Source organism: Penicillium diatomitis, assembly GCF_028827545.1.
Source record: "Penicillium diatomitis strain IBT 30728 chromosome Unknown utg000011l_segment0_segment0, whole genome shotgun sequence".
Taxonomy (NCBI): domain Eukaryota; kingdom Fungi; phylum Ascomycota; class Eurotiomycetes; order Eurotiales; family Aspergillaceae; genus Penicillium; species Penicillium diatomitis.
Window position 1 is genome coordinate 897,995 of NW_026623183.1, and position 17,049 is coordinate 915,043.

Here is a 17,049-nt window from a genome sequence, read left to right on the forward strand (position 1 = left end):
CGATGTTGTTAGGTCGCGATTTAAGGGACACGATTTTCCACCGTCGACTCAATGAAAAACTTTATATTTTTGGAATTCTCGATGTATTACCAAATCCCCGTATGTGGTAGTGCGACACACAAGACAGTCTTTCCTTACGCAAACCATCGATAAGAGGTATCTTCCTCGCAATCCTGGAGCCTTCTCTCCTGCATGGAAATCGTACCCCGTCGGGTTGCCAGCCGCATTTTGAGTTGCGGAACTGACATCAGTCCCTCGAGAGCACGAACAGAATCACAAAACTCCCTCAAGCACGACATGACCAAGGGACGACTTCGATCAACCGACTACCTCTTCCAGTCATTGGAACCCAGGGACAAGCTTGAATGCAACTGAACACTTGACCGGTTCACTACTGTAGCTCAATGGGCGATTGCCAACGGTCGGCAATGCTCACACAGTACCCGTTCCCAATTCCCCAGTCCTGCCCTCATACGCCACGATTTAGGCTTCCAGAGTTGGTTTGCAGGAATTACGGCAGCCTAAGCCGCCCTGTGCTTGTGTCAATCTGACATGACTGCTGTGCCCTTTGGTCTTCTAGCATGGGAGATGGCGCTCTACCTCTTTCTCCAAAATTCAACAGCAAGGTACCTCGAGATGGTCTAACATCCGATCTGTTGTGCTTATTCCGCTGACTGGCTCCAGCCACGGACCACGTGAGGCTTGAAGAGTTGGAATGGAGAAAACGTGTGCGCCATCGACGATGCTCGTCAGCGATCGATTGCCGGATGGACGGACACAGCCACAAGCCACACGAACACCACGCCTGCCGCCTGCGCCTCGGGGTCATCGTGCAGTACAATGATGTACATTGGCACGATGCACGAATATGCGCACCCATACATTGTCAAGGGAAATTTGGAGCTTTCCAACGAAGAAAAGTACTTGGGTATAGAAAGTGGTACACTTATAAAGCATTGCATTAATTAGTTTACTGACTACATATAGTATGGAATATGTAGCAGTTGTAGGCACTGCGCAGTCAGGTACAGTATTCACTATTCAGGTAGCAATCATGTACAGGACGAACTCCCACAGCCTTGTGGTGTCCCCGAACCCGACAAGCCGAGTCTTATGTCATAGGGAACAGGCCCCGTCCGGAAAGCTGAGAGAACCCCAAAATCGATGGAACTGCCCAGCAGCTCCACTGCTCACGCTCTTCCGTCGCTGCTCTTCCCTTTCCTCATCAATCTCCCTCCAAGTGGCCGTCCCAGCCGACCGAGATCTGTGAAGAACCTCACTCTCGCTCTCCCTCTCTCCCTCTCTCTTCGTCTTCGAGCTCTGATTCCAATACCTCACCTCTGAAGGTGTGCGCTCCTCAAGCACCCCCCCCTCCACCTCTCCGAACGCAACTTTCTTACCCACGTCTCCGGGGAACTCGTCACTGCCCCTCCCGTCGTCATGAGCTTCAAGGGCTTCCAGAAGAGCATCGTGCGTGCCCCGCAGCAGATCAAGGCCAAATTCAACATTGGTGAACACACCAAGGATGCCGTCTACACCGATGCCGAGCGTCGCTTTGACGAGCTCGAGAGGGAGACCAAGAAGCTGCACGATGAATCCAAGAAATACTTTGACGCGATCAATGGTAAGGATCCATCCAACCTGTCATCCTCGCTCGATCACCGAGTGGGCACAATTCCGTCGCCGCTCGCGGTCGGGCCAGCATGGAGCGCAAAAGAAAGAGGCTCGATCTAATCACCCTGCATAGGTATGCTCAGCCATCAGATCGAATTCTCAAAAGCAATCGCCGAACTCTACAAACCCATCTCCGGTCGTGCATCCGACCCCGAATCGTTCAAGTTTGAAGGCAATCCCGAGGGGATTCAGGCCTGTGAAGATTACGAAGCCATTGTACGAGAGTTGCAAGAGTCCCTTGCGCCGGAGCTGGAGATGATCGAAAGTCGCATCATCAGCCCAGCCGATCAGCTCTTGGAGGTGATCAAGGTGATCCGCAAGGTCGCCGTCAAGCGCGACCACAAACAACTCGACTACGATCGCCATCGCGCCAGCTTGAAAAAGCTGCAGGACAAGAAGGACAAGTCGCTCAAGGATGAGAAAGCGTTGTATAAAGCGGAGAATGACGTCGAGCAGGCCACGCAGGAATTCAACTACTACAACGACCTGCTCAAGGACGAGTTGCCCCGCTTGTTCCAGCTGGAGGCCGAGTTCATCCGTCCGCTGTTTCAATCGTTCTACTACATGCAACTGAACGTGTTCTACACGTTGCACGAGAAGATGCAGGGCATGAATATCAGCTATTTCAACCTGGCGATGGACGTGGAAGAAGCCTTTGAGCAGAAGCGCGGCGATGTGCAAGAACGCGCCGAAGCGCTGCTGATTGTGCATTTCAAGACGAAGGGCTTGGGTCGTACAAATTCGAAATTGAACTCGCTCAAGGCTACCGAGGCCAAGGGTGGCCGTGGGCGTGCCTCCTCGCTTTCGTCTGAGAATCCTCCCCCGCCCTACTCTGCGGCTGCATCGCCGAGCCCCACCGCCGGCACTTTCTCCGCGGCCGCCAAGGCAAAGCCCGCTCCGCCACCTCCTCGGGCGAAACCAGCGCATCTCAGCAAGCCGGTCGAGACCGTTGTCGCGCTTTACGACTATGAGGCACAAGCGCACGGTGATTTAGGCTTCTCGGCGGGTGACGTGATCGAGATTGTGACTCGAACCGATAATCAGAATGAGTGGTGGACGGGACGGGTCGACGGTCGTGAAGGTCAATTCCCTGGTAAGTTTTTTTTTTTCTCTTGTGATGACAAGGGTCTCTCACCCTCTTCGCTTTCTCCCCTTTACTGACCGTGGACTGTAGCCAACTACGTCAAGTTCCAATAGCATGGAAAAGAGAGATGTCCTGTTTTTGCTTTTGCCTCTTTCAAATATGCTCTTTGATTGGCCTCTATATTCCATTGCCCTTTGCCCCTGATCGCCCTTTCCAAGTGTTCCCTTTGAGAGCACATTATGGTTCTATGACATAGAGCGTTTCTTGTGTACATAGCCTACAAGATCTTGATTTTTTTTTTCTTCAACTCTTTTTTAATCTGGTCTGCCAATTACGAGCGGTTGGGTACCATTCTTGGATACCATCAACATCATCCTTCCCGGCTTATCTTCCCTTTCCAAGCACGTAACAGCTGTCTTTCACAATAAAGATGTTTGCTTTTCACAGCAAGTCTTGGGGAGTGGGAACACTACATGAGTTCATGTTGTCGCGAGATGAACCAAGTGTATGAAGAAAATCCACTGCTGAGTCTGACAGCTTCAATATGCTCGGCGATCAAAGTGTATGATTCTCTGTTACTATGGGTCTAATGATAACTGGTCTGCTCAATTAGGAAGAAGAGGTGACAAAGCAGAATGAATGAATGAAGCTATTCATTTTTTGAAAAAAAAAGAGAGAAAAAAAGAAAAAAAAAGGTCTCGGTATATTGAGAAGAAGGGAAAGATGACGGGCACCGCAATGAGGAGGAAAGAAAAGAAAAAAAAAAAAAGGAAAGAGAAGAGAAGAGAAGAGAAGAGAAGAGAAGAGAAGAGAAGAGAAGAGAAGAGAAGAGAAGAGAAGAGAAGAGAAGAGAAGAGAAGAGAAGAGAAGAGAAGAGAAGGAAAAACAAGATGGTAACTCCATCGAGAGGACCACTCGATCGTGGTTCAGAAATGCAGTAAAGAAGGGAAATTGGTGAAGGCGAGAAGAGCACCCGATGAGCCAGATGCACGTTAGACAATAGACCGCTTTCGTCGTTCAGTCTCGACCGAGATATCATGCTCGACACAGATGCCGTGGGGGTCCAGAGAATCACGCGACGACTTGCTCAGCATGCTCATCGGCTGATCCGAGTAACACAGCGTCTGGGCCGCAGTACTGTCGGTCATTTCCGTCATCTTCTTCCCCGTTGTGGCCGTGTTGTTCAATGTGGTGCTGTCGATGCCGAAAGCGAGACCGCGCCAGAGGTTCCGACGATGCAAAGGTTGGGTCTCGTGGTGAACGCCCTGGTCGAGATTGGCGCCGGCCCAGATGGATGACAGGGGCAGCGAGATGGCCACCAGAGTGATGAGATTGGAGGAGAGCTCGGGGAAGACGACAAAGTACTGCGTGATGGAGAAGACGGCCGGAATGGTCAGCGTCTGACAGCCACAGACAAAGATGATCTTCATAGGGCCGAAATCGCGCACCCCTAGACGGCGGCGTTGGCGTAGAGCAAAGCCCAACTTGGTGACAAAGACGGCGCAGAAGAAGCAGACGCTGATGGTGATGACGATGTTGCAGGCGCTCTCCAGCCACCAGATGGTGTTCATGTACGAGACCTGGATGATTGCGATGCAATTCTCGACCATCCATGCGAGTCGAAATGCGATGGTGAGTACGGCGACGGTGCAGGACAGCGCCAGCAAGGGCCAGCGATATTGACGGCGAACGGTGGCGCAGACGACGTGCACTTGAATCACCAGCGAGGCTTCGATACATGCCACCACCAGAGATTCAAAGACGCTGCCCGTGATGGAGATGGCATATGCACTGCTTGGCACCGAGGCATAGTCCAGAGAGAAGTAGGGGTAGAACTTTTCGAACCCGGTCGTAAAGTGAACGAGCTGCAGGAGGAGCCGCACGATGTTGAACAAAAGAGCCGCCGAGTTGAACAGGAAGACCAAAGACGCGCGTTTCTCTCGTCGAGTCAGCAGCAGTAAGATCACGAGGAGCACGATCGATGCACCGAATTGCGTCCCATAGTTGATGCAGATGCGGATGTTGTATTGGATAAAGGTGTCCACGTCAGGGACTGTGATCGTGAGGGGGCTACCATCGGGATAGCTCAGATTGAATTGCTGCGTGAGCGGGTTAAAATTGGGCAGTCGGTAAGGGTGAGTTTGGGTGTAGGGCTCAAACGTCGCCATTGCGAGTGTGTAGGGGGGAGAAAAGAACGAGAACTATCTCGTCTTTTCAGACCGTCCAGCGGTATGAAACTCCTCTGTATCAACTTCAAAGGAATGGAAATCGGTTGAAGGCGGGTCGATTCAGTTCTTTCGACGATGGATCGGTAGTCTGTTATGCTCAAGTGTCTTTCATCAGGTTGAATCCTTCTTTGCTGGATGTCATTAGGAAATGCAGCAGTATATAAGTCGATTGAGAGCACCTAGAGGCAACAAGTTCGAACATCTTGCGGTTGTGGAGAGATGTTGTCTTCTGACAGGCAACCAAGGGGAGGGGATTGTTCTCCGATGGCATCGTGGTTGCCGAAACAAACAATGGTTGATGAATGCCACCGATGTCTCTCCAGATGTTCAGATGGCCCCGGGATGTGTCTGATGTCCCTGTATGAGTGGTCCATGATCTGATGGCAGTCAAAGCCTACATCGAGGCGAGGAGGAGAGAACAATACCATGTGGGGCTTGAAGAACAATGCACCTCCTCCGATTCAGATCAGGCTCCAGGCTCTAGAGCTTTAGCAGTACGCAGAACGGCGGAAAGATTGGACCCGACAGCATGCGTCGACAGATCTAGGTCCTTCCCGTCTTACTGGTACAATTAGAGGATGTTTCAAGTGCAGGCGAGGAGATTCAAACTCGGCGACTCTACCGTCACGCACTTGGGATCCCCGGCTCGTTGAGACGTTATTTCGCCTGGACCCTGGAACGTCCATACTATTAACAGTTTATGTAGTTGACGAGTAGTTACAGGTACCTATTTTCCAACATAAGCAAATGAAGACGGATATTTGCTCGTATCATTACGTAGCAGGTTGCAGAAGTAGAATATTTCTAGTATACCTCAGCCTGTACTTCACGGAGTCGTGGTGGTGGTGATGGTTCGTAGTAGTAGTAGTAGTAGTAGTAGTAGTAGTAGTAGTAGTAGTAGTAGTAGTAGTAGTAGTAGTAGTAGTAATAATAATAATAGTAGTAGTAGTAGTAGTAGTAGTAATAGTAGTAGTAGTAGTAGTAGTAGTAGTAGTAGTAGTAGTAGTAGTAGTAGTAGTAGTAGTAGTAGTAGTAGTAGTAGTAGTAGTAGTAGTAGTAGTAGTAGTAATAATAGTAGTAATAATAGTAGTAATAATAGTAGTAACAGTAGGAGTAATAGTAGTAGTAATAATAGTAGTAACAGTAGGAGTAATAGTAGTAGTAATAATAGTAGTAACAGTAGGAGTAATAGTAGTAGTAATGGTAGTCTTCGTTATGGAAGTGGTAAGAGATACACTCTATTCAGGGGCACCCTTCACCAAGACTTGCCCGCTGAAATGCAGATATGAACACGGTCTTACTTTTGGTCTTACTCTTGTCGGTGCATGTCTAGCAGCCGGCCATCGAAGGAAACCAGTCTGATCTTTCAGCCTCACACGAGTGGACACCCAGTTCGACATTCGAGCAGCTTCCGTCAGCCAGACTCGGCTCCTGACTCGGAAGAGGGGCCGGCAAGCATCTCACATATCTCGCTTTGAACTCAGCATAGCTTTCGTACTCGAGTCATACTTCCTCGGCCGTAGTTCGAAGGCTGGAACTAGGTTTCACTCACAGCACGCTGAGGACCCAAATCTAGGTCTGGCTGGTCCGTGCTGACGATGAGCGAGTATCTCCGCTGCACCATCATGTTTGCAAACGACTCGCAAGAAAAAGACGTCCTTTGTCGAGTGACTGAAGCCCGTGCTGAGGCACTCTACCCGAGAAAAAATTGACAGTTCCAGATGCTGCCGGTCATACCCAGAAGGGCGGCTCACTAGGAAGTAAGTATGAAGTGAAGAACTAGTAGATCCGAGATCGTTACTAAGGTACTGCTACTACGGTACTACCCGACGCCCGTACTTACTATTACGTCACTGGCTTCTCTCTCCCGCACTTGTCACGTCCCTTGCAACTTGAAGGGTTCGTCTCTGCTTTGGCATCAACTCGGAGACTTGTTGAACCGCCCCACCCCGTGGCTCTCGGGCACTTCGGAGACTTTTCGGGGTGAGCGGTCAAGAATTCATCGTCAACGGATGTTGGGCCGATGCTCGACCGAGAGCCGGTCGGCCAGTCGATAGTCGATAGTCGATACTGATGATGGGATCAACCTGATCAACTGGCCAGAACGCGGACGAGTCGTGTCCACTTTCAGTTTCCACTGCAACGACTCCTGAAGAAAAAAACGGCCCGGTGCCACATCTCGACGGTCTCTTCAAAGTTCACTCCCGTCCAGTCCACGGCGGGCATTTAAAGTGCTGACAAAGACTGTCGCCCTCGTGCCTTTTGGGTGGACGCTTCCACGAATCACAAAACTCTCCGGCTTTCGCCCGATCCCCGACTGCCCTGCAGGAACGGAGATCATTCGCCGCCAACCATCGATTTCGACGGAATTCGTCGCAGGTGGGTATCGAAGGTGAACGATGATGAGATGGAAAACTTGGTGATCTCGTCCACAATTCTCGACGCCCGACCCCAGGACCACAGCGGGTCCTCTATCTTCAAATTTGATATCCAGTCGCAGAAGACATGATGGGAGAGCTTAGAAATCAGATGGGCAATCGGTCCGACTGAGATATAAAGCATTAAGATCATGTCTAGCCCACTCTTCTTGACCCTCCAAAGTGCTCAAGTTCTTCTGTGTCTTCAAGTCTCTTTACGATACCCTATTCTCGCCACATCACCTCTACAGTCTCGTGCATCATGACTTGGGCTGACGTTCCTATCGCTCCGGCGCCCGGCATCTCCTACTTCACGCCGGCGCAGTACCCGCCTGCGGGCACTGCTCGCAACCCGCAGACCAGCGGCAAGCCAATTCCTAAGCTGTTCAAGCCCTTGACCATTCGTGGTCAAACTTTCCAGAATCGCCTTGGTGTAAGTTGATACGCTACTCTGCGACTTGACGGGCATTTTCGCGACACTGTCTTTCCCCCCCCCCCCTTGTTTCAGCCCGTCTCGTGTTGGATGAAACAAAAGACTCACAATTCCTCTCAATAACAGGTCGCGCCAATGTGCCAGTACAGTGCCCAAGATGGACACATGACCCCTTGGCACATGGCCCACTACGGTGGTATCGCTCAGCGCGGTCCCGGCATGATTATCATTGAAGCTACCGGCGTCCTTCCCGAGGGCCGGATCACTCCTGGATGTGTGGGTCTCTGGAAGGATTCCCAGATCGCGCCTCTGAAGGAGGTCGTGGAGTTCGCCCACAGCCAGGGCCAGAAGATCGGTATCCAGCTGGCTCACGCTGGTCGCAAGGCCTCGACCGTGCCCCCATGGTTGGGCGGTATGACCGCCACCAACGCCGTGGGTGGCTGGACCGACAATGTTAAAGCCCCCAGTGCTATCCCCTTCTCTGAGAACGATGTTGTTCCCAAGGAGATGACCAAGGAGGACATTGTAGAAGTCAAGAACGCTTGGGTCGCCGCCACCAAGCGCGCCTTGGCCGCCGGTGTCGACTTCATCGAGATTCACAATGCTCACGGTTATCTGCTGTCTTCCTTCCTCAGCACCTCGGCCAACCAGCGCACCGATGAGTACGGTGGTAGCTTCGAGAACCGCATCCGTCTCTCTCTCGAGATTGCCCAGCTCACCCGTGACACCGTTGGTCCCAACATGCCCGTCTTCCTGCGTGTCTCTGCTACCGACTGGCTCGAGGACAACGTTTCCGAGAGGCAAGGTTGGAGCCTGGAGGATACCGTGGAATTTTCCCGCGCGCTTGCCAAGCAGGGTGCTATTGATCTGATTGACATCAGCAGCGGTGGTGTTCACGCCGCCCAGAAGATCACCTCGGGTCCTGCTTTCCAGGTGCCCTTCGCCGCGACCGTCAAGAAGGCTGTTGGTGACAAGCTCATTGTGGCTGCCGTCGGCATGATCAACAACGGCAACACTGCCGAGAAGGCCCTCACTGAGGATGATATTGATGTGATCTTGGTGGGACGCGCTTTCCAGCGTGACACTGGTCTGACCTGGGCCTTTGCCAAGGATCTGGATGTCGAGATCGCCATGGCCGGACAGATCCGCTGGGGCTTTACCAGCTTCCGCAATGCCTCGGAGTATATTCAGCCCAACTCCATGAAGGCTTCCATCTTTGATTAAAAGCGCTGCGATTTCCTCGTTTCTTTGATTTTTCTTCAAGACTTGCATTGTGGCGTCTAGACAATTTTGGGTTATAGAGATTTGAGAACATATAGTACATGAATGATGAAGCATCAATAATTGCTTTTGAGACAAACGTTCCCCGAAATGACGGGCTGACAATGGAAGTAGAGTAACCTCGAAATTCGCAGAAGCGGGAGAGGTGAAGCATGAAGAACAGGTATTCAAAAATCCGACCAAGATGGTCAACTTAGATTTGCAGCAATGCGATAATCCGATTGAAGGACTAAAATTTGTCACTTTCGACAATCGACGAGTATGTTGGTAGTTGATACAATAATTCTCAAGATTCTCCGCGCCGTCCTGTAGTTGTTCGCATGACAGAGGCAAGCATTGGTGTCTGTAGGAGGTACCTGCTGGACGGGTTCGGAGAAAGTCTAGTGTTGACATCAAGGAATGACGCCAAGCGCGGCTGCGGGGGAACCTCACCCAGGTGCGGAGCACATTTCACGTTGCGCAATGGACTGATCGAGTTCACTCTCACTGTCGACACCACGCTCGCTCGACATGGCAGTCCCTCAGCGTACGCTGACATGGCTGTACTCTGTGCTCTGCAAGGTAAAATAGCACAATACAATGGCAAGGCTGCCGCATGAAATTCCTTGAACTAACCCCGCCGTTGCAGGACCATTACGATCCGAAGCAGACCTACCATGATCCCAATCGGACGTACCAGGATGTCGCCAATACGCTAGCCCAGTATCCTACAATCTCACCTCGAACCGACGTCTACAGTAAGTTCAGGTCGTGTGTCCAGGTCATCCCGGATGCAGCAGTATTGACTCGATTGATCCTCCAGCCTACGAGAATGGCTTCTCCGCGCTTCTCCTGCATCTGGTCGGCACAGTCCCCGTCTCCTTTCGCGGCACAACATATCGATTCCCAGTCGCGCTTTGGATCCCTAATACGTATCCTCGAGAGCCTCCGATGGTGTACGTCACGCCGACTCAGGACATGGCAATTCGCGTGGGGCAACATGTCACACTGGAGGGACGAGTCTATCACCACTATCTGGCGCACTGGGCGGAGTCGTGGGACGTAAGTGTGGTCGCAACTTTCCATGACTGCTAAACCTGAGACAAAGCGCTGACGTTTTTTTTTTTTTTTTTTTTTTTGCAAGAGGTCGAACATCTCCGAACTGATCTCTGTTCTGAGAGAAGTATTCGCCAAGGAGCCCCCCGTTCGATACAAGCAGCCTGTGCCTCCTCAACCGCAATCGCCTCAAATATCACTTCGGACACCACCTCCAGTGCCACCACTGCCAGGGGCTGCAGGCCATCCTCCCAGCCAACCTCAAAGTCCAGCATATGCGCAAGGTTCGAGTCGATCGGCCAATCTGCCCCCGCAGTTACCACCGAAGCCGAATTCTGGAACCAGTTCCGCAAGCGCTCATCCGGCACCCACGCCTGCGCCAGCAGCAGATCATCGGTATCAATCACCGCCGCCTTTGCCTCCTTTACCACCAAAAGGGAACGAGACGTTGCGGCATTCTTCGATGGGCCAGGCGACGGCGCCGTACTCAGGATCCCGCTTCTCGCAGCAATACAGCCAAGATCAACCGCCTCCACAAGTCCCTGTATCATCTGCACCAGCTCCATACTACAGAGCTGGTCCAGGTGGTGACTCGGTCTCAGCCAGTCCTTACACGCCTCGTGGACCAGCCCCGACTCAATACTCACCGCAACAGCTACAACCGCCATATGCCCAATCGCCGCCTGCCTCGGCGCATCCACTGCATCCCGTGCATCCAGCGCACATTCCAGGAACCCAGCCTGCGACGAGCCAACCGACGCCGCAGCCGCAGTTGCAGCCTCATCCTCAAGCTGCACGACAGGGACACCCTCCTCCACTTCCAGTATCATCAGCTCATCCACCTACTACTGCCCATTCCCATGTTCAAGTGGCAGTACCGCCGCCAAAGAAGGATGCTCCCGACCTCCTCACTTCCCCATTTGAAGTCGAACTGCCAGCAATTGCTCCTACCGGTCCAGCACCCCCTATCCCGCCCAACCCCGAGAAAGACGCTCTCCTCCATGCAATCTCCCATACACTCGTGCAGACCCTGAATCAGCACGCAACCCAGTCCGACTCGGCCGCGCAATCTCTCGTCGCACAATCGCGCTCCCTCCAAGCTGCCATGTCCACACTCCAGGGCGAAGTCGCCGCCTTGAACTCGCTCCACTCGGCCTTACAATCCAACACCTCCATTCTCCAACAGGCTCTGCATCGCGCGGACGCCACCATCGCCGACGCCCAAACCCGCGCAGCCGGTGGCCACTCTTCCAGCACTGGGTCGTCATCCACTGCCGCAGGTCCATTAGATTTGTATTCACATTCGCAGTCTGGTCTTCCACCCATCGATGAGGTTCTCGTTGCGCCTACGGTGGTAGGCAAACAACTGTACGACCTGGTCGCAGACGAGGAAGGTCTCCAACACGCCTTGTACGCATTGCAGTCGGCGCTCGTGCGCGGCGTAATTGGAGTTGATTCGTGGTCTCGGCATACGCGCAGTCTGGCACGTGAAGCGTTTTTGAAGCGCGCTTTGATTCGCAAGATCGGTCGTGGAATGGGGTTGGAAGAAGGCGTTGCTGGTGCTTGACACCAATGACGTGGGGAAGATTGAATGGGCTGAATATATATATATATATAAAGCGCTGTGAAGACAATCAAGGGGAATTTCCATTTAAAGTGACAGCTCTCCGGCTGCTTTTTTTTCAAATCCATAATTCGAGTGAAGCTGGACACGATTAGTAGGGCCTACCTTCACACGCCACCACGGTGTTTTCCTCCATGCTTACATGTAGTGGGCTTGAACTTGATCAGACACGCCATTTTGATGCTAGCCGATTGGGACTTCAATCTACGTTGAGAATACTGATCTATTTGAAAAGAATGGAGGATAGAAAGATTGCAGATTGATCATGTCACTAGGTGGGAAACACTATTCAAGAAAGGATCCACCATGAAGAGTGCTTTTCTCTGTACATAGCACTCCACAAAAGGAAAAAAAAAAGGGGCCAAGCCAACTCCGAGGCGAGATGTGTATCAAATGTGTAGACAAAAGAACAAAAAAAAGATACTTGATGAGTTCATGGCCACAAGGGAGGAGAAATGTAACGCTTGGAGAGAGACAGTAAGAAGAAGGATGTCGATAAGTTCACGTTGTGGGAAATGGAGGAGAGACAGCGTAGGTGATGGCAAGACTTTTGACTTTGAAAAGACTCATCAGTGACTACCTAGTAGCAGTCTGAGTTGACATCGACACCCTTGCCCTATCTCATCTCATTGTCGTCTGAAAAGGGACTGGCTCCCCGAGGAGGTGGAGACCGGTCGGTATGTTGAGAGCTGCGCTTGGGATCGATGACAATGGCAGATAACCTCTTGTGGGTGCTGGCATTGTCCTGGAAAGGTCCTTCGCTCTGAGGGGGTTCATCAGGTGGAGTAAGGACTGTGAGCTTGGTCGAGTTGGAGGAGGTGGTAGGCCGGGTCTCATTGGCGCTGGAGGAGTCATCGTCGGAAAAGGCGATGTTGTTCAGTGTCGACGATTGCTGATCCAGTTGTTGGGAGCTCGACTCGGATTTAGCACCGGCTGGTGGCTCGCCTCCAGCGGCGTCCACCTTAGGGCTGCGGTTGGTGATCCCGTTCTTCTTTTTCACCGATGGCCCACGCACCATGACAGGTTTGGCAACTACCTGGCGCGCCACGATGGAACTGTTGCTTTGTGAAAAGGCACTGGCTTTGGCCAACTGTGTAGAGGTGATGGTCGGAACGGCAGGGGCATCGCGGGGAGTGATCATGACGGGAGTCGGTTGAGTCGAATCGCCCGGCCCCGAGCCTCCCGGGCCGTTGTGCACACTGACGATGTTGGCCCGCGAGCGCTGGATCTGCTGTGCTGGAGTGGCGCTCACGATGGCATCACTGCGATAAACCGTGGTGGCCACACTGCTTCGCAAGGTAGGCGACATACTCTGGTGACCGGTCATGGTGGTCCAGGTCGAATCACGCAGGTCACCAGGCATGAAGAAGTGCTGGTCCGGGTGCGCACCAGGAAGAGGAGGCACCGGAGGCACCAAGGTATTGGGGGTCTCGGGGGGAGAGCGGTTCGTGACGCCGGGAATGTATGCAATTTGAATGACGTTGGAGGCTCGCGTCAGCACCGTTGAAGCGATCGATTGTGTGGATTGGCGCGCTTCTCGGGCACTGTTGAAAGCGCTAGTGTGGTCCTTTTCAGGCTCCGAGCCCTGGGCATTGCGACGTTTGCGCACCACAAACCACCAGATCAGGAAGAGGATGACGACGAGTGCGACGACACCTCCCACGACACCTCCGGCAATCGCCCCGACGTTCGTGCTGTTGGAGGGGGAGGTGTGTTGGTGGTGATGGAGACACATTTGGTGATCGAGCAGGCATCGCACGTTTGCGCGGTCATGGTACAGGTCTGGCCATCGGGGCAGGCGGGACATGCTGGCACGGTGTCACATGTAATGCAACGCTTGAAGAGAGAACGAGCAGGAGAAAAGACATCGTCTGCATTGCGGCGATACCAGAAGGTCAGTTCAGTAGAGGACAAGGGGAGGAGGTGGGTCGGGTCACCTGCGCCTCCGACGCGCGGAGACCCCGAGATTGTCTTTGCACAAGAATAAGGTGCCGAACACATACTAATGGAGGAAAAGGACGGATCAACCGAGTTGAGCGGCATGGCGAGGGAGGGAGGTCGTGAATAATGAATAGAAAGAGAGAAAGACAAAAAGCAGCAAGGTGGAATCACCAAATGCGACCGGTCAACGGGCGACGAAAGGAGCGATTCCGAGATTGAAATGTAAAGACCGGAGCTGGAAGCTGAAAGGTGAACCGAGGAAACAAAGTTGATGGGCTCAAACGGCGTCAAGTCGTGAGTGAGAGACGGAGGTGCTTTCGTTAAGATGGACGAATGGCGATATGGTAAACGAGTGTGGGAGGGTCTGAAACGGCCGACGGAATAAGTTTAAGAAGACGGTGCAGGCATCGTCCACGCGATCGTGGGAGGGATGCTGGTCAGTCGTCTGGAGGTGCGAATCCCCTGGGGTGTTTGTGAATGACCGCAGTCGGAGATGTCGAGAGCAGCGGGAGGGCGAGTGGGTTGAGGGGATGAGGAAGGACGAGAGTTGCAGGTCGAGCAGCGGAGGAGAGAGAGTTGGAAGTCACAAAGACGGGACAGCGAGAGAGGGGGCAGGTTGGAGGGCCCCGTGCTGGTGGAGGTGAATCGACTGGGGGCGGGCGAGAATCGACTGACTTACCGATTTACCGAGTGCTCCCTCAGGATTACAGGTGTTGTTGCACCGTTACACCAATGTACTTGGGGGTACTACCGCACCACCGCGTGTTCGCTGGTAGCGTGGTGTATTGGTGAAATTGGCACTAGTGGGCCTAGTGGACAAGGTGGAAATTGGATGAGGTGGAACAAAACGTACCCAGAATTAGTAGTAAGTACTAGTAACTTAGTAAGTTGGGACTGACTACTGGTACCTAACCTAAGGCAGCGAGGTACTACTAACCTTTACTAGGCCAGACCAAGGCTCAGTAGACTCAGCAAGTACTAGTCAAGTACTGCTACGGTGCTACCAGGTAGTTACCTCGACTACAATACTGGCTCAGTGGCTATGCCCATTGCCTAGTACTTACTAACTACTAGTAGGACTAAATTACGAATTCGTGCTAGTCAGGTACCGTACCAGGGCAAGTGGCAGATTCCAATCCCAATTATCGTCCGACATTGACAGCCAGGAACCATCCACTTTCCCCCTCGCCTGTCCAACAGTTGACCATCCAGAGTTCCACCTGTACCGACCTGGAACATCCCAAGGGAGTGAACCAGGGGAGAGAAGAGGAAACGGAAGTGGAGGGGGCTGAAAATCAGCAACAGCCACGGCATGGGCCCGAGCCATCGGCTGAATGGGCTGAATGGGGTGGTACCTCGTCGTACTTTCTGGGTTCGTAGTCGGTACCTGGACTCGGTATAGGTCACACCTGGGTACCTCAGCGGTACCCGGCGAGGGGGCTTTCCACAGGATCGATAATCGGTGTAGTTATTGCGATTCGCAATACAGCAGCACCACAACGTACAGGGGTAGTACGTAACTACGTTCAGGACTACTAACTAGGTAGGAGGCAGTAGAGTAGTAGTAACTACTAGTCTCTTCAATCTTATTGTACTCAGGTACTGTGGCTGGACAATCAAACAGCGTAGGGAAGTCCCCACCCTATCCACTTGGAGGGCGGATTTGGGTGATTTGACAAGAGGCGTGGCTGGATTCTAGACTCTTGGGAAAGTGGGAGTACTCGAGAAGTCGAGAGCTCAGAGAAGAGGTGCATCCAATCCATGTCAGAGGTATCTGAGGTTACTCAGATTGATAGTAGTGTAGTGTTTGACACTGGAAGTAAATTACTGCTGGTGAGGATGGGGGGAGGACCATCGGCCCTCTATTGCGCACTGTATGCTTATTCTTAATAGCCAGGTACCTTATGTATGAGCCCAAGTTCATTATCGCTTTGTATAACTTTATTTCATCAGATCGACACGGGACGTTAAGCCATTCGGTGACTAGTCTCAGATCAAAATGGATGCGACAAACAAATCTAAATATCGAGGAAGCTACCTACAGGCCACCACTGATCACGCAATGCCTGGACCAGACAACCTGAAATGGATGTGTATAGATGTGTACAGTGTACACATATATTGAGCTGGTGTATTGGCTATAAGGTAGGAGTTACCTACCGCTGTCCACATATAGGGCTACCACTCAGTACTCACTGTACTCTCTCTCACCTCTCCAAGGCGATCCATCAGTATCAAAGTTTGTCATTTCCACAGAACTTTTATCACTACATACACGCACGACGTGGATCAGATCGGGTCTAGACTTGAAAGGCACATCATGCAGGCAGACACCGCGACGAGTGCAGGTGGATCGGCCGGGGGACTGGCTCACCTCAGCTTCAGGCACGGGGATGGACGGATGGATCCATCCGTCTCAACCAGACGTCCCGATCGGGTTACCTGAGCTGAGTCCTGACATGTCCGAGGGTCATCCTTGGTGGCTTGCAATCAACTTCGATCCCTTGACGCCAGGGCTGATGGCTGAGTTGGGCTGACTTTAGAGATATTGTACAGCACCAGCTTTTGCTTATAACTTATAGTGGTACAGAAAGAACTACAGAAACTACAGACCTGCGACTAAAGTCCCGTCTCTGGTCTGTGTCACAGAGTATAGAGTACAGACCAGGAGCCACCTGCAATATATAGCCATGTTGAAGCCTTCCATTGACGAAACTCGGCACAATTTCAGGCTGGACAGCAGAATAAGACACAAAAGACCTTCTGCATGAGCTCTTGATTTTCGGTCTTGTCGGATAATGCAAAAGTCGTATAAATCAAATCTCTCATGGATACTACTAACCGGTGTGGAACAGTCGAGCATGCTTGGGGTTCAACTGCGGGAGCAGTCAAGCACAGGTACCTTCGAGGGATACCACCAAGTACCTGCGTAGGTACTTACTTCCCTATATATAGTAGTACAGGCAAGCGAGCCCACAACAATCAGCACTCAGTACTTTCGACTGAATTCCTAACGTTGCTAATCGGTACTAACTACAGTACCACAATTCTTCAACAGAAGACATTTTCTGTCAAGTCGTCAATAAAATCTGATCGGACTTGAAGGCATGTTGTGGACGAGTGTGGGAGGATTTGCGGAGATTGGCCGGCGGCCGCTACTAAATCACAGTCACACTGAGCACCTTAGTAAGTATCGGTACTACTAGTAGTTAGTAAGTAGTAAGTAGTACTGACTCTACCGAGTACCGCAGTAAGTACTGAGTCGTGAGTACAGTACAAATCCATCCAGGGCAGCTCATATCGCCCGTGTTTGATTCTCAAGAGACGATGAA

At 52.0% G+C, this 17,049-nt stretch overlaps 6 protein-coding genes across 6 annotated transcripts; 3 read left to right on the plus strand and 3 right to left on the minus strand.

Annotated features, from left to right (window-relative positions):
• Nucleotides 1–1,440: 1,440 nt before the first annotated feature.
• Nucleotides 1,441–2,871, plus strand: N7539_007971 (amphiphysin; the record flags this gene model as incomplete). The annotated part of the gene is made up of 3 exons (XM_056937572.1): nucleotides 1,441–1,624; nucleotides 1,748–2,767; nucleotides 2,849–2,871. 3 exons carry the CDS (start codon nucleotides 1,441–1,443, stop codon nucleotides 2,869–2,871), a joined length of 1,227 nt encoding a protein of 408 aa, XP_056787437.1.
• Nucleotides 2,872–3,750: 879 nt separating this feature from the next.
• On the minus strand, nucleotides 3,751–4,926 carry preB (alpha-factor pheromone receptor STE2; the record flags this gene model as incomplete). Its single annotated transcript, XM_056937573.1, has 1 exon — nucleotides 3,751–4,926. One exon carries the CDS (start codon nucleotides 4,924–4,926, stop codon nucleotides 3,751–3,753), a length of 1,176 nt encoding a protein of 391 aa, XP_056787438.1.
• Nucleotides 4,927–5,790: 864 nt separating this feature from the next.
• N7539_007973 (uncharacterized protein) lies at nucleotides 5,791–6,613 on the minus strand (the record flags this gene model as incomplete). Its single annotated transcript, XM_056937574.1, has 3 exons — nucleotides 5,791–6,224; nucleotides 6,288–6,300; nucleotides 6,539–6,613. 3 exons carry the CDS (start codon nucleotides 6,611–6,613, stop codon nucleotides 5,791–5,793), a joined length of 522 nt encoding a protein of 173 aa, XP_056787439.1.
• Nucleotides 6,614–7,665: 1,052 nt separating this feature from the next.
• N7539_007974 (NADH:flavin oxidoreductase/NADH oxidase) lies at nucleotides 7,666–9,060 on the plus strand (the record flags this gene model as incomplete). Its single annotated transcript, XM_056937575.1, has 2 exons — nucleotides 7,666–7,836; nucleotides 7,963–9,060. The coding sequence occupies 2 exons, from the start codon at nucleotides 7,666–7,668 to the stop codon at nucleotides 9,058–9,060; spliced, it is 1,269 nt and encodes a 422-aa protein (XP_056787440.1).
• Nucleotides 9,061–9,627: 567 nt separating this feature from the next.
• N7539_007975 (uncharacterized protein) lies at nucleotides 9,628–11,719 on the plus strand (the record flags this gene model as incomplete). The annotated part of the gene is made up of 4 exons (XM_056937576.1): nucleotides 9,628–9,678; nucleotides 9,746–9,854; nucleotides 9,920–10,158; nucleotides 10,241–11,719. The coding sequence occupies 4 exons, from the start codon at nucleotides 9,628–9,630 to the stop codon at nucleotides 11,717–11,719; spliced, it is 1,878 nt and encodes a 625-aa protein (XP_056787441.1).
• Nucleotides 11,720–12,392: 673 nt separating this feature from the next.
• On the minus strand, nucleotides 12,393–13,583 carry N7539_007976 (uncharacterized protein; the record flags this gene model as incomplete). The annotated part of the gene is made up of 1 exon (XM_056937577.1): nucleotides 12,393–13,583. One exon carries the CDS (start codon nucleotides 13,581–13,583, stop codon nucleotides 12,393–12,395), a length of 1,191 nt encoding a protein of 396 aa, XP_056787442.1.
• Between the last annotated feature and the right edge of the window lie 3,466 nt (nucleotides 13,584–17,049).